Source organism: Onychostruthus taczanowskii, unplaced genomic scaffold, assembly GCF_017590055.1.
Source record: "Onychostruthus taczanowskii isolate IOZ18803 unplaced genomic scaffold, ASM1759005v1 scaffold144, whole genome shotgun sequence".
In the NCBI taxonomy this organism is placed as follows: domain Eukaryota; kingdom Metazoa; phylum Chordata; class Aves; order Passeriformes; family Passeridae; genus Onychostruthus; species Onychostruthus taczanowskii.
Genome location: NW_024498619.1, coordinates 185,385 through 197,950, shown reverse-complemented (window position 1 = coordinate 197,950; position 12,566 = coordinate 185,385). Strand labels below are relative to the sequence as shown.

Sequence of the window (12,566 nt, the reverse complement as noted above, 5' to 3'; positions counted from 1 at the left end):
CCCATGGATTCAGGAGCAGTTGGGCTGTGCCAAGCACAGTTCCCATGGATTCAGGAGCAGTTGGGCTGTGCCAAGCACAGTTCCCATGGATTCAGGAGCAGTTGGGCTGTGCCAAGCACAGTTCCCATGGATTCAGGAGCAGTTGGGCTGTGCCAGGCACAGTCCCCATGGATCCAGGAGCAGTTGGGGTGTCCAGGCACAGTCCCCATGGATTCAGGAGCAGTTGGGCTGTGCCAGGCACAGTCCCCATGGATCCAGGAGCAGTTGGGATGTCCCAGGCACAGTCCCCATGGATTCAGGCAAATCAAATGCTAAAATTTGACTTTAATTTATGCAAAGAAAATAAAAAATGTGTGTTTGATAGAGGGGCAGAGCACAGTGATCCCTCCCTTTCCTTCCTGCAGTTTGCATAACCCTTGAGGGTCAAAAAGGACCTTGGAACTGGACATGGCTGTGGACGAGGACATGGAAAACCAAACCACTCTTGCTTTGCCTTTGGGAATTCCAGCCTGGGCTCCTGGGACTCTCCCTGCTGCTCTTGGCTGCTCTCCTGGGCTGTGCAGGGTGTGCTGGGCACAGCCTGGGCTCTCCCTGCTGGTGCCTGGAGCCAGCAGCTGTGTGGGAGCAGCCGTGGGCACCCTGGGAATGTGATCCCAGTTCTGCCAGCAGAGCTCAGTGCTCCTCCTGCTGCTGCAGGGTTTGGGGCACAAGGGCTGCTTCCTCTTACTGCTCTCAGATAATTCTTTTCTCACCCGTCATCTCTGCTCAAAAACCTGATTGAGCTCAGGTTTATTTTAATTATTAGAAATTTTTAAAATTAGAAATTTTCCTAAAAGCTTTTTCTTCTCTTGATGTTTTATCGAAAATGAAGTTAAATCCAACACCTGGTAAATAATAACTTTCTAAAGAGGAGTCTTTATCTCTTTTAAAAAAAAAAAAAAAAAAGTGCTGTGGGAATGATTGGAATAATTTTAATTAAAACCTGCTTTTCCTTTCCTTGCTTGTGTTTCCATGTGGACGTGCAGCTTGTGTTCAAAATCAGGGGATGGAGTGACCCTGGAGCTGTTGGGATTTTCCTGTGGGAAGGCAGGAGGGGGATGGAGCTGAGCAGGGGAATGGAGCTGAGCAGGGGATGGAGCTGAGGAGGGGAATGGAGCTGAGCAGGGGATGGAGCTGAGGAGGGGATGGAGCTGAGGAGGGGATGGAGCTGAGCAGGGGATGGAGCTGAGCAGGGGATGGAGCTGAGGCAGGCCAGTTTTCTATTGGCCACAGCCAGAATAACCTTCACTGCACAGAGGGATTAAATCGTGACAAAAGCCAAGTGAAGGTGTTCCCAGCCAGCCCTCCTCATCCCACAGCATCCCAGACTGGGCTGGGTTGGGATGGAGCTCAGAGCCCCCCCAGTGCCACCCCCTACACCTAAGGAGCAGCTCTCACGTGAGGAAGGGCCAGCTGTCCCCGCACGTTCGTGACTGTTAAGTAACGATCTGGGGCTCCTGAATTTCTGTAATTACTGTTAATCGCAGTTGGGTAATTAACTCCCGTGAAGGTTCTAGGGGCGGGATCCGAACCCGCGGCCTCAAGGGTCCCCTCAGCCCGGCCCGCCAAGTGACGTCACGCGCCGCGTGCGTCCGTCTCGGCCAATCAGCGTCCGCCGGCAGATTCGAACGGCGGGGCGGCGGAGGCGGCCGTTACGCGCGCGGCGGGGCCGGCAGGGGGCGCTGCGCTCCCCGCCTGAGGGGCCGCCATGGCCGGACCGGGGCCGGGACCGGGGCCGGGGCCGTACCGCGCCACGAGGCTGGTGAGCACCGAGCGGGGCTGCGGCGGCACCGGGCCGGGCGGGAGCCGGGGGGCGCGGCCGCTGAGCGGGGAGCGGGGCGCCCGTGGCACCCGTGCGAGCGCCGCGGGACGGGAGGCGGGACTGCTGTCGCGACAGAGGGACGCTCGGGGATGCGCCGTGCCCGCCGCCGCGACACCTGGGTACCCCGGGAGCTCTGTCGCGGCGGTGCTCGGGGACACCCCCCGCTCGCCGTCGCGACACGCGGGTGCCCGGCGCTCTGCTGCGCCGCTCCCGTTTTCTCGGCGTGCGGGAGCCCCGGTGTCGCGGCACCGGCGGCTCGGGGGGGTACCTTGAGGCCTCCCCCGCCCTGCCCTCCGTCGCGTAACGGCGGTGCCGCCATTGCCGGTGCGCGCTCCGTGTCCCCGCAGTGGAACGAGGTGACGCGCTGCTTCCGGGCCGGCATGCCGCTGCGGCGGCACCGGCAGCGCCTCCGCTCGCACGGCGGCTGCTTCACGGCGGCCGAGGCCGCGGACTGGCTGCACCCGGTGCTCCGCAGCAACGGCAGCTTCGGGCCCGACGTCACCCGGGAGCAGACCGTGCAGCTCCTGCGGAAATTCCTCAAAAACCACGTCATCGAGGACGTCAAGGGCCGCTGGGGAGCTGAGAACCTGGAGGACAACGGTGCCCTGTACAGGTACTGAGGGTAAAATCGACCCGTGGTCTCCCAGCTGGGGGGTTTATTTAAAATGCTTCGATTTGCAAAAAGAGCTCGCTTTGGGTTAAGCATCCCGGGTAAAGGGTTAATTATCAGTGCTTTTGCTGCTCTGAGCGTTTTGCTTCGCTTGCTTTTGCCCATCGAGGTTCGTGCTGGAGTTCAAACTGTGCTGCAGTGCTTTGGAGTGAAGCCAGGGTGTTTTGGAGGAGCTGCCCGCTGGGTTTGCCTCTCTTGGGCCTTTCACGTAAAGCCTGAGTGGGAAACAGAGCCAAGGAGCTCTGAAATTAAAGGTGTTAATGGCCCCCACTTCTCACACTCCGGGCTCGGGCTGTGCCAACATCTCCAGCTCCACTTTGGCATCAAGAAAAACAGCCCGAAGCTGATTTATCATATGATAAATTTAAAAAAAAAAATCCTTTTTGTAGGGAATCTAACAGAGCCACGCTGGTATGGAGTCAGGTTTTGTTTTGTCAAGTCATTTATTCGATTACAGATCAATTCTGAGTGTTTTTAACAACTCCCCCATTCATTACAGATTTCCTCCAACCTCTCCAGTCAAACCTCTACCAAGCCCACCAAGGGACAACTTGGAAAACTTCTCTGGAGACAAAGGAAAACTTTTTAAACCGCCCAGCTCATCCAAAAGGGGTTTGAAAAAACAGGAGATCCTGCAGTCTGTGGTAATAACTTCTGCTCCTCACAGCATTGCAGTTGGCTTGTATTTTAAAATCTTGAAAATTTAGTGACACTGCTCTGTTGTGGCATCTTCCCTTAAGAAAGAATAGTTTAGACTTAAGGAATTGAGAAATATTACGAAATAAATTTATATGAGAGGGGTTTTCATTTTGTTTTGGGTTTTCTTCGTTTTGTCTCAGTGCAGAATTATCCCTGCTAAGGGATTTTAAAGTATGGGGAGGGTTGGAAGGTGAAGTCCTAGAAATGATCTTCACAACGTGACCTTGTTGAAATTTAATTTATCTTTGGGGTACAAATAAAAGGCCCAGATCATTTAACTGGTCACCTTTTTGGAGAAGATGGAATGTGTGTGGCCCTTGATTCAGCTGAGACTTGCATGCATAAATTCTGAATTTAGGCTCCAATCCCAAAGGAGGGTAATTCACATATTAATACATGTGGATTTGAGGCGTTTTTACCTTTTAAATTGCTGATTTGGGGTAGGTCTGGGGTTTCTTCCATTTCTTTTTAGTTGTGTGCTCCCATTTCAGTGCTGAGGCTGCAGGTTGCCCCCTGGTTCACGTGGAATTTAATCTCCACACAATTCTCTTCTTCTAATTCCAATTTTCTCTAATTTTTAATTGCCTTAAGAAGCTCGTTTATCTTACAGTATAAACCTCTCATTTTCAGGAAAACTTAGCAAGACCAAAAGCTGATGCAACAGAAGAAAAGAAGGAAGGTGCACTGCCAAGGAGGCAAATAAGCCAGGAATATGTGCAAGAAACATGGAGAAACATCATCAGGATACAGTGAGTGAGGAATTTCACACAGCACCTTCTCCTTCAGCGTGAAATACCCAAGCAAGCTTTCACCATTTGTTTTTAATTGTTAAAGCTGTGGTTTAAGTTGAATTTTCCCTGTTGTTTACACAGGTTTTCTAATCTGTTCATTAACTTTGGACTGTTGCATTTAAGGAATTTCTGATGAGGTGCTGGTGTATATTTTAAACACCTCAGCTGCTCTTCCTTGCTGATTGTTGCTGCTTGTCCCAGGGAAAAGGTCCCCAGTTGTCCTCCTGGAAGTGAGAAGTTACCAAACAGCACTTTAGCTCACCAAGAGATTTGGAGCAGATATGGGAAGAACTTGTTTTCCTTCATCCCTTGCAATCTTTGCTCTCCTCCTCCCCCAGTTTGCAAACCATTTTGGGACTGCCCTCGCTGGAGGAGGTTCTGCAGCCAGCCCAGATCATCCCTGAGTTTGTCATGTACAACATGAGCAACACCAGCAAACACGGCGTGGTGATCCTGCAGGACAAAGCAGGTGACATTTATTTCCCTGGACTTGCTTGGAAATCTTTATTTATAAATAAGAATTCATCTGTTTCACAGTCTGGTGTTTCCACTTTTCCCCAAACCAGAGCACAGCTCAGGGATCTTAAATCCCATCCCAGCCCTGCCATGGCAGGGACACCTTCCCCTGTCCCAGGCTGCTCCAGCCTGGCCTTGGGCACTGCCAGGGATCCAGGGGCAGCCACAGCTGGATGCAATTCCATCCCAGCCAAAAATCCTTCCCAATATCCCATCTAACCCTGCCCACCTTCAGCTTGAAATTATTCCCCTTTATCCTCTCAAAATTCCATGTGGAACAGTATTTAAGATCTGTTTTAAATTTAATCTTTTGTGCTTTGGGTGTTATTTAATACGTGTGAGCCATTATTAGTTGTTAATTATTGGGGCTCATGTCTAAATGATGTTTTTATCTGTTTGCATTTCAGAAGACCTCCCTCACTGGGTGCTGTCAGCCATGAAGTGCTTGGCCTACTGTAAGTCACTGAAGAGCTTTCAAGTTCCAGCAGCCTCTTTTGAGAGTTGAAAGGGAAATATTTGTGTGTGTGAAATCAGCTGTGATGTTTCAGTTCAGAAGCCTGTGGGTGGTTTCCTCTAATGCAGTTTCTCAGGAGTGAAAGGGACTTTGCATTTCCAGTCCCTGGCTTTTAGCTGGACCAAAACATGTCCTACAATTCATATTAAACTGGGGAGATCCATTTTCTTTGGTTTGTAAACAATCAACTCTAAATTAATTAGATGAGTGCCTCTCAAATGAGACCAAAGATAATGAGCTTTTTTTTCCATGTGCTGAGTTTCCTTTTGCTGAAGGAGCTTGAACTTCCTGTGGGAGAAGTGGGATCACTGTGCCACATCCTAAGGGTGGGTGATTATTTTGCTGAGGAACCTATAAAGACCACAGATTAATTTTTCTTGATTTATTTTCTTGGTGTGGAACAGAACTGAGCACAGCTCTTCAGTGGCTGCCTGGAATCTCTTGCACTGCTTCTGCTTACTAACTGTGCCAAATACAATATTTGTGGACTGCTGATAGGATTCTTTGCTTGTGAAACAAGAACAAATTTAGGCTGATCTTCAGAAATTTCTTTTCTAGTGGGACTGTGGATTTTTGGTGTGAATCTCCTTTCTTCCCCTCTTTTCAGGGCCCAGGAACAATGACATGAGCCAAGCCACCTACAGTGGCTTTGAGCGGGACGTGTTCAGAACAGTTGCTGATTATTTTCTCAGTCTTCCAGAGCCATTGCTTACTTTTGAATACTATGAGCTCTTTGTTAATATCCTAGGTATGTATGAATTTAGGAGCAGTCAGGGAAGCTCTGAGTTCAGATCAGCTGGGGGATAAATGTGTGATTCAAAGCAGAGCTTGGCCCCCTGATCTGTGTGGGAGCTGCAGTGTGAGGAGGATCATCACTGCTCCATTCTTTATTAGTGTTAATTGAGATGTACTTCTGCCTCACGATTTCCCATTTAAATTGCTGCTTCAGCTCACATTCTAAATATTCAATAACAAAAACTTCAAAAGATGTGCTTGTTCTGCCTGCTCCTCACTACTGCAGTGTTACCTGTCTTTGTTCTTGCATGTTGGTTGCAATGGCCTTGTTAAATTGCTTTGGGACTGAACTAAAGTCTTCTTAATTAATATCTTAATTAATACCTTGACTTTGTTGTCTGTCTGCCCTGTTAGCAGCTCTCTGAACTGGCTCATTTTCACACCACTTGCATCTTTAACATCTCTTTCATTTCCTGATAGTTTTGTCTGGCTCCATCCAAATTCCTGATCTGGGCAGTGGAAAACGTTCTGTCCAAGAGGAGAAATGTGACCCTCAGCCTTCAAAAACTCCTCACTTGAACTCTTTCAAGTCCACTGAGTGTCTTCTCCTAAGCCTGCTCCTCAAAGAGTCTGACAAGAAGGAGAAAGGAGAAACTTCCAGGAGGTTTTCCTCAGAGGAGCTGAGAGCCCAAAACCAGCACGGAAAGAAATGGCAGCAGCACAAACTGCCACGTCAGCAAGGGAGTGCTGGGAGCCTGGTAGGAGGGAGCTGCCAGAATCTTGCAGGATCCAGGAATGCCCAAGAGCCACCTGGGGCATTTAGGACAAGGTGTTACTCCTTGGAAAGAATCGGAGCTGCCGCTTCAAGTGATAAAGGAGGCCGTGTCCCCCTCGGGGGAGGAGGTGTGAGCAGCACCACGAGGAGTGGAGAGCTGCTGGAGGAGCACAGAGTGGTGGGGCTGGGCTGGGGTAGCTCAGGCCCAGCCCCGAGCCTCGGGAGAGCGCCTGGCCCGTGTCCCTGGGCTGAGGAGCTGCGGGATGGCAGCCGCACACCCCGGGCACTGCTGGGCAGGAGGAGCTCCGGGAGCCGCGGTGCCGTCAGCAGAGCCGGTGCTGAGACCACGGTGCAGCCTCAGCCCCGGGGGCAGGGCACGCCCAGCCCCTGTGTGGCCATCGGCATCCAGCAGAGGCTCTGCAGGAGCAGCACGGACCTGTCGGAACGCTCTGTGCCCCCCTCCCCTTGTGTGCTGGCTGCCACAAGTAAGGGCTCTCTGCAGCATGCTCTACTGCCTTGTTGTGCGGCCTCACTAATCCCTGCTTCCCTCACCTCTGCCACTCTTGCTAGGATAGGCACAGAGCATGGATTTGTGGGGTTTTTAAAGGAAATCTGCTGGCTAAGTTGTTTAAGCTGCTGTAGCTCTGCTAAGTGTGTAGTGTCTTTGGAGTATGAGCTGGCTGTGTGAGTAACTGGCCTTTCTGCTCAGGTAAGTGATGGGGCAGGGAGTCTGCACACACCTGCCTGTTGGAGACGTCTTGTTCTGTTCAGTACATCGGTATTTTCTGCAAATAATTAGTGTCATTCCTTAATTGTATTGTGGTCCTAATTGCACCATAATGAAGGAGCTTGAAGCTGACCACACAAACAAAGGCCTGTACCTTCTCTTCTGTGTTGCAGCTGATCTCTCTGAAACGTAAATAATCACATAAGAAATCTGTGATCCAGAGATAAAAACGTGCTGGAAGCTGGTTCAAATGTGAATGGCAGCTGTCTTTGTGGTTACCTCTTAGATCTCCTGCAGCCTCACCTGGAGAGAATTGCAGTGGAGGCCCTGCAGATCTGCTGCCTGCTGCTGCCCCCGCCGAGGCGCAGGAAGCTGCAGCTGCTGCTGAGGATGATGGCCAGGATCAGTGGCAACGCTGACATGCCACGGCTGCACGATGCCATGGGCACCAGGTCCTTGGTAAGGGCAGGAAAAGCTGCTCTTGGGAGAGTGCAGATGATTCCTCAGCCTCATTTCTCACCCTGCTGCTCTTCAGAATCCCAGACGGGTTTGGGTCGGGAGGGACCTTAAAGCCTCGTTCCAGTTTAATCCTGGTGTGCCTCAGGTTGGCTCTGCAGGTTTTAATCACCTCACTTGTCTCAAGATGGCCAATTGAAGATTTAGGTTTGGATTAGAAGTAGGAAGAAATTCTTTATTCAGAGGGTGGGCAGGCCCTGCACAGGAATTCCCAGAGCAGCTGTGGCTGCCCCTGGATCCCTGGCAGTGTCCCAGGCCAGGCTGGACAGGGCTGGGAGCACCTGGGACACTGGGAGGTGTCCCTGCTCCAAACCATTCCAGGAACCTATTCTGCAGTCCTGTGAAGATGTTAATTTTTCTATAGGTTAAGCCTTTTTCTGCTACTACCTTTTACAATATGTATTTTTAGTTGAAAGTGCTGTTCAATTCCAAAGTTGAATTCATTTAAGGGAATGATGACTCTTCCTCCTTGTGTGAGGAAGTTGATACTGGGGGATTTGAGCTGCTGTAGAGTGGAGAGGAGGGAAATGAATCCCCAGCTTTCTCCACTGCAGCTGTGCTGAACTTTTGCAGCTGCTGCAGACGTTTTCCCGCTGTGTGCTGCGCTGTGCAGAGGAGGAGGACCTGGATGAGCTGCTTTCCACACGCCTGCTGTCCTTCCTCATGGACCATCAGCAGGAAATATTCCAGGTGCCAGCTTACCTGCAGCTTGCTGTGCAGGATCACCTCGAGTACATGAAGAAGGCTCAGGTTGGTGCCACGAGAGCAGTTCAGATTAACTTGTTAATTGCTTCTTCTGAAGTTGGGAAAATGCAAATAAACCCAGGACATTTTGAATGTATGGATATTAATTATAATGTTTTGCAGCTTGTGAGTGGGTGTGGGTGTTTATTAGGCACTTATTCCAACAGTACAGAATCAGTTGAGTGCATGCAGAGCCCCTTTTCTTCCAGTGCAAACAGGAAAAAGAAGAAATTTGTGCCATCTTGCCAACGTATTCCTACTGCAAACAAATCACTCCTCAGGAGTTTGAAGAACAAAAGGTCTCCACCTCACAGGCTGCAGTGGCAGAGCTCCTGGAGAACATCATCAAGGATAAAAACCTCTCTGTGAAGGACAAAAAGAAAAAGTTGAAACAGGTGAGTTTATTTCATCTGCTTGTGCAGTGCCTTTGTGAGGAAAGGGCTCAGGCACCAGAGCCTGGGGCACGAGAGGAGCAGAATGTGCTGAGAAATGTTTGTGCTCAAGAGCTGTCGAGTGCTTCATGTGCTCTGCTTGGGATTTTAAAGATGGTTTTTAATGCTGCATCCTCTGGAGCCAGGCTGGCAGAGCTGGGGGTGCTCACCTGGAGAGGAGAAGGATCCAGGAGAGCTCAGAGCCCCTGGCAGGGCCTGGAGGGGCTCCAGGAGAGCTGGAGAGGGACTGGGGACAAGGCCTGGAGGGACAGGACACAGGGAATGGCTCCCACTGCCAGAGGGCAGGGAAGCCTTCTGGGTGGATGGGATATTGGGAATTAGGAATTGTTCCCTGGCAGGGTGGGCAGGCCCTGGCACAGGTGCCCAGAGCAGCTGTGGCTGCCCCTGGATCCCTGGCAGTGCCCAAGGCCAGGCTGGACACTGGGGCTGGAGCAGCTGGGACAGGGGAAGGTGTCCCTGCCAGGGCAGGGGTGGAATGGGATTTAAGGTCCCTTCCATCCCAAACCACTCCATAATAATCCAGCCTTTGAGTGGCAGCAGTGGTGTTCAAACAGTGGTGTAAAACCAGGACAAATGATTGTGCTGGAGCTCCTGCTCTCCATTCTGTGATTCCTGATGGAATTGCAGCCTGCATTCCTGTGCTGCACTGGCCATCCAAGTCACCATTAACAAGCCATAGGTGGGGTTAAATTTAATAGGAGTTAAAAGCAATAATTTTTGGCTTTAAGAGACCAAACTCTCTCTGTTGAGAACCCTGAAACATTGTTTTGGTGGCCTTGACTTTGTGTTTTGTAACATTTACAGTGCTCAAGATTATCTTGCACTTCTCTGGCTTACCAACAACTTGCCTAATAGTGAGGCTAAAACACAGCAGTTCTGGCAGGATTTAATCCTGGAGGGTTTTTTTTTTGTTGTTGTTTTGGCATGTCTTTCTGTCCAATGGAATAGTTTTGTACTTGTCCTGGAATCTCCTAAGCAAGTCTTGTGACTCCCATTTGAACAAGCAGCTTTTCAGGACAGCCACACTTGGCTTTGGTGCCCCTCCTGCAGCTCTGACTTCCATGTGTGTTGTGGAAGCTTTGTGGCCTCTAAAAGTGAGTCTGGTTTGGTTTATCAAAACTTCTGGATCTGAAGAAGAATGGCTGAGTGTAGTTGATTAAGGCTGGGAGTAAGTGAGGAGTAAGAAGTGATTCACAGCAGCAAGGGAAAGGGAGGAAGGACATGGGGGCCCAAAAACCATCCCAGGACTGGAGGTGCCTCAGCAGTGCCAGCACAGGGATGGGCACTGCCTTGGGTCTGCTGGACACATTCTGCTTGATGGGAAATGTTGGGAATTCTTGGGAAAAGCCGAATTCCTGGCACTTTCTGGAGGGTAAGGTCCCAGTTGTGTCAACACCAGAAGTTACAAAGGTGGTTTGAATCCATCAGTGGAAGGGTTTGGCTCATGTTCAGATGTATTTACATTTTTCATCCCTTCCTGAGGCCTTGCAAGGGAATCAGGCAAAATGTGCAAGTCACTGCTCTGATTCCAGGTGTTTTCATTTCCCTGGAATCGTTGGTAAGCTTTCCTGGGAGAGCCCTTCCAAAACAGGCTGAATCTTGGCTCCCTGTTGGGTAAAAGAGTTTATCCCAGGAATTGCTGGAAGGCAGCTCTGCAGGCACAGCAGACACAAGAGTGTGCTGTGGCACAGCTGCAGTTCTGTGGCTCTGGGATTTTCTCATCACTGGTGCCTGTGTGTGCTGCAGTTCCAGAAGGAATATCCCCAGATCTACGGGAGCAGGTTCCCGACGACGGAGTCGGAAGCGCAGCTCCTGGAGAACAAACCCACCCTCAAGCAGCCCATGCTGAGCCTCAGGAAACCCAAATTCCGCAGCCTCAGGTACTGACTTCAGCACCCCTGAGCCAGCTCTGCCTGCTGGGGGTCTGAGGGATTCACCAAAGGAATTGCTGCTGGAGTTTGGTGCTGGCTGCGCTCTGGAAAGAGGAAATGTTTACATGGACACTGTGCTGGAAGGTGCCAAAATTACTTTTTTTTTGGTGCAGATACTTTGGAATAACTTTTAAAAGCATAATATTTATCTGTTTACAAATTATTACAATATATTGGAGTAGGAAAATGTGAAAATACACATAAAGCTGTTGTTAACCAAAAATTTATATATGGTTTTTTATGGGAAACTAATGACCTGCCTCTTGTTGTAATCTTTAAATGTCTGTCAGGAATTTGTGCCATTTATTGTAGTTTTTACATGTGTGGGTGTTGTGACTAAGTGCCTTTTCCATTCTCAAAATGTTTGTCCTTAAGCAAAGGAGCTTCTATGAGTTCAGGACCAGGAGAGCCAGTTCACCATAAATAAATCATTATCTCACTCCATAAATGCTTCTGTTCTTATCATCTGTAAAACCCACATCAGCTTTTTGATATTTATTTCTATTAAAAGACTTGAAGTGTATTTCTGACATTTTCATGGAAAACTCATTTTGGATCTGTTGGTGTGATTCTCAAAATAGGAGTGATGGATGATGCATGAAGTGAGAACACAACACACTAATTTTCCCTATTTTTCCTGGAGTTAGGGATTTGCTTATCAATTATGATAAGATAAATGTTTCCCCCACAGGAGTTGAAACCTGCAAGAATATTTTTGGGAAAGTATAATTAATTAATCTACTGCATGGCTCTAAGATCACAGACTGCTTTGGGTTGGGAGGGACCTTAAATCCCACCCAGTGCCACCCCTGCCATGGCAGGGACACCTCCCTCTGTCCCAGGTGCTCCAGCCTGGCCTTGGGCACTGCCAGGGATCCAGGGGCTGCTCTGGGCACCTGTGCCAGGGCCTGCCCACCCTCCCAGCCAGGAATTCTTGGTACATCTGTGATCCTGAGCCTGTCAGTTCTCTCCCAAAAATACACCATTTTTCTCCTTTTTTTTAAAAGTAGCTTTTGTAAATGAGAAACCCCAATTAGCCTCATTTTACCCTGCATTAATGATGCCTTACTGTCCTGTGGGTAGCTTTGTGCTTTCAGGGCAGGGGCAGCTGCTGCTCCCCTGGAACATCTGTGACCAGCCTCCTCCAGCACCAGCACCTGCCTGGACTTGCTTCCAGTGCTTCCTACCCCACTCCATGTTGCATAAATGCTTTGTTTATGTAGTGTTCCAGTTAAGTAACTTATTAGATGAGAAGCTCACATTTCCCAGGATTTGGCTTTCAAAGGCCTGCCCTCATTAATTCCCAGTTCTTGATCCAGGTTATTTAATGTTCCCTTCTAAGGTTTTGACAGAACTTAGCCAAAAAGGGAATAAATAGAGAAATTATAATTATGGTTCTTCAATAGAAAGGGTTAATGCAAGGCCTCAATCAAGATCTCAGTGCTGCATCCTGTTTTTTCCTGTGAGAAACCTTAAATGAGCCCTTGTCCAAGTGGAAATGCTGCCTTGAAAGAGGGAACGAGCAAACAACTCCAGGGAAAGAGCCAACCCTCACGTGCTGGTTGTGGCAGCAAATGGAGCAGGGGGTGTTTAATGTCCCTTTCTGTCCCTTCACCCCAGTTTGGCTCCCTGGAG

At 49.6% G+C, this 12,566-nt stretch overlaps 2 protein-coding genes across 5 annotated transcripts in view; both read left to right on the top strand.

Moving 5' to 3' along the window:
* LOC121332660 (cystathionine gamma-lyase-like) overlaps positions 1 to 1,738 on the top strand; it is an 11,234-nt gene extending 9,496 nt beyond the window's left edge. Inside the window, exon 6 of the mRNA XM_041398344.1 lies at positions 1,662 to 1,738. Within this exon, the coding sequence (XP_041254278.1) occupies positions 1,662 to 1,738 (77 nt within the window). The remainder of the gene's footprint in view (positions 1 to 1,661) is intronic.
* Positions 1,614 to 11,461, top strand: DEPDC1 (DEP domain containing 1). 4 transcript variants are annotated; one of them, XM_041398314.1, is made up of 12 exons: positions 1,614 to 1,801; positions 2,209 to 2,474; positions 3,031 to 3,175; positions 3,861 to 3,979; positions 4,360 to 4,490; positions 4,945 to 4,992; positions 5,659 to 5,799; positions 6,267 to 7,046; positions 7,575 to 7,747; positions 8,378 to 8,554; positions 8,758 to 8,943; positions 10,747 to 11,461. In XM_041398314.1, exons 1-12 carry the CDS (start codon positions 1,748 to 1,750, stop codon positions 10,885 to 10,887), a joined length of 2,361 nt encoding a protein of 786 aa, XP_041254248.1. In that variant the 5' UTR covers positions 1,614 to 1,747; the 3' UTR covers positions 10,888 to 11,461. The 4 variants fall into 4 exon arrangements, with proteins under 4 accessions (XP_041254248.1, XP_041254250.1, XP_041254247.1 ...); XM_041398316.1 differs by lacking the exon at positions 6,267 to 7,046; XM_041398313.1 differs by lacking the exon at positions 1,614 to 1,801 and having other exon boundaries at positions 1,831 to 2,474.
* Positions 11,462 to 12,566: the final 1,105 nt, after the last annotated feature.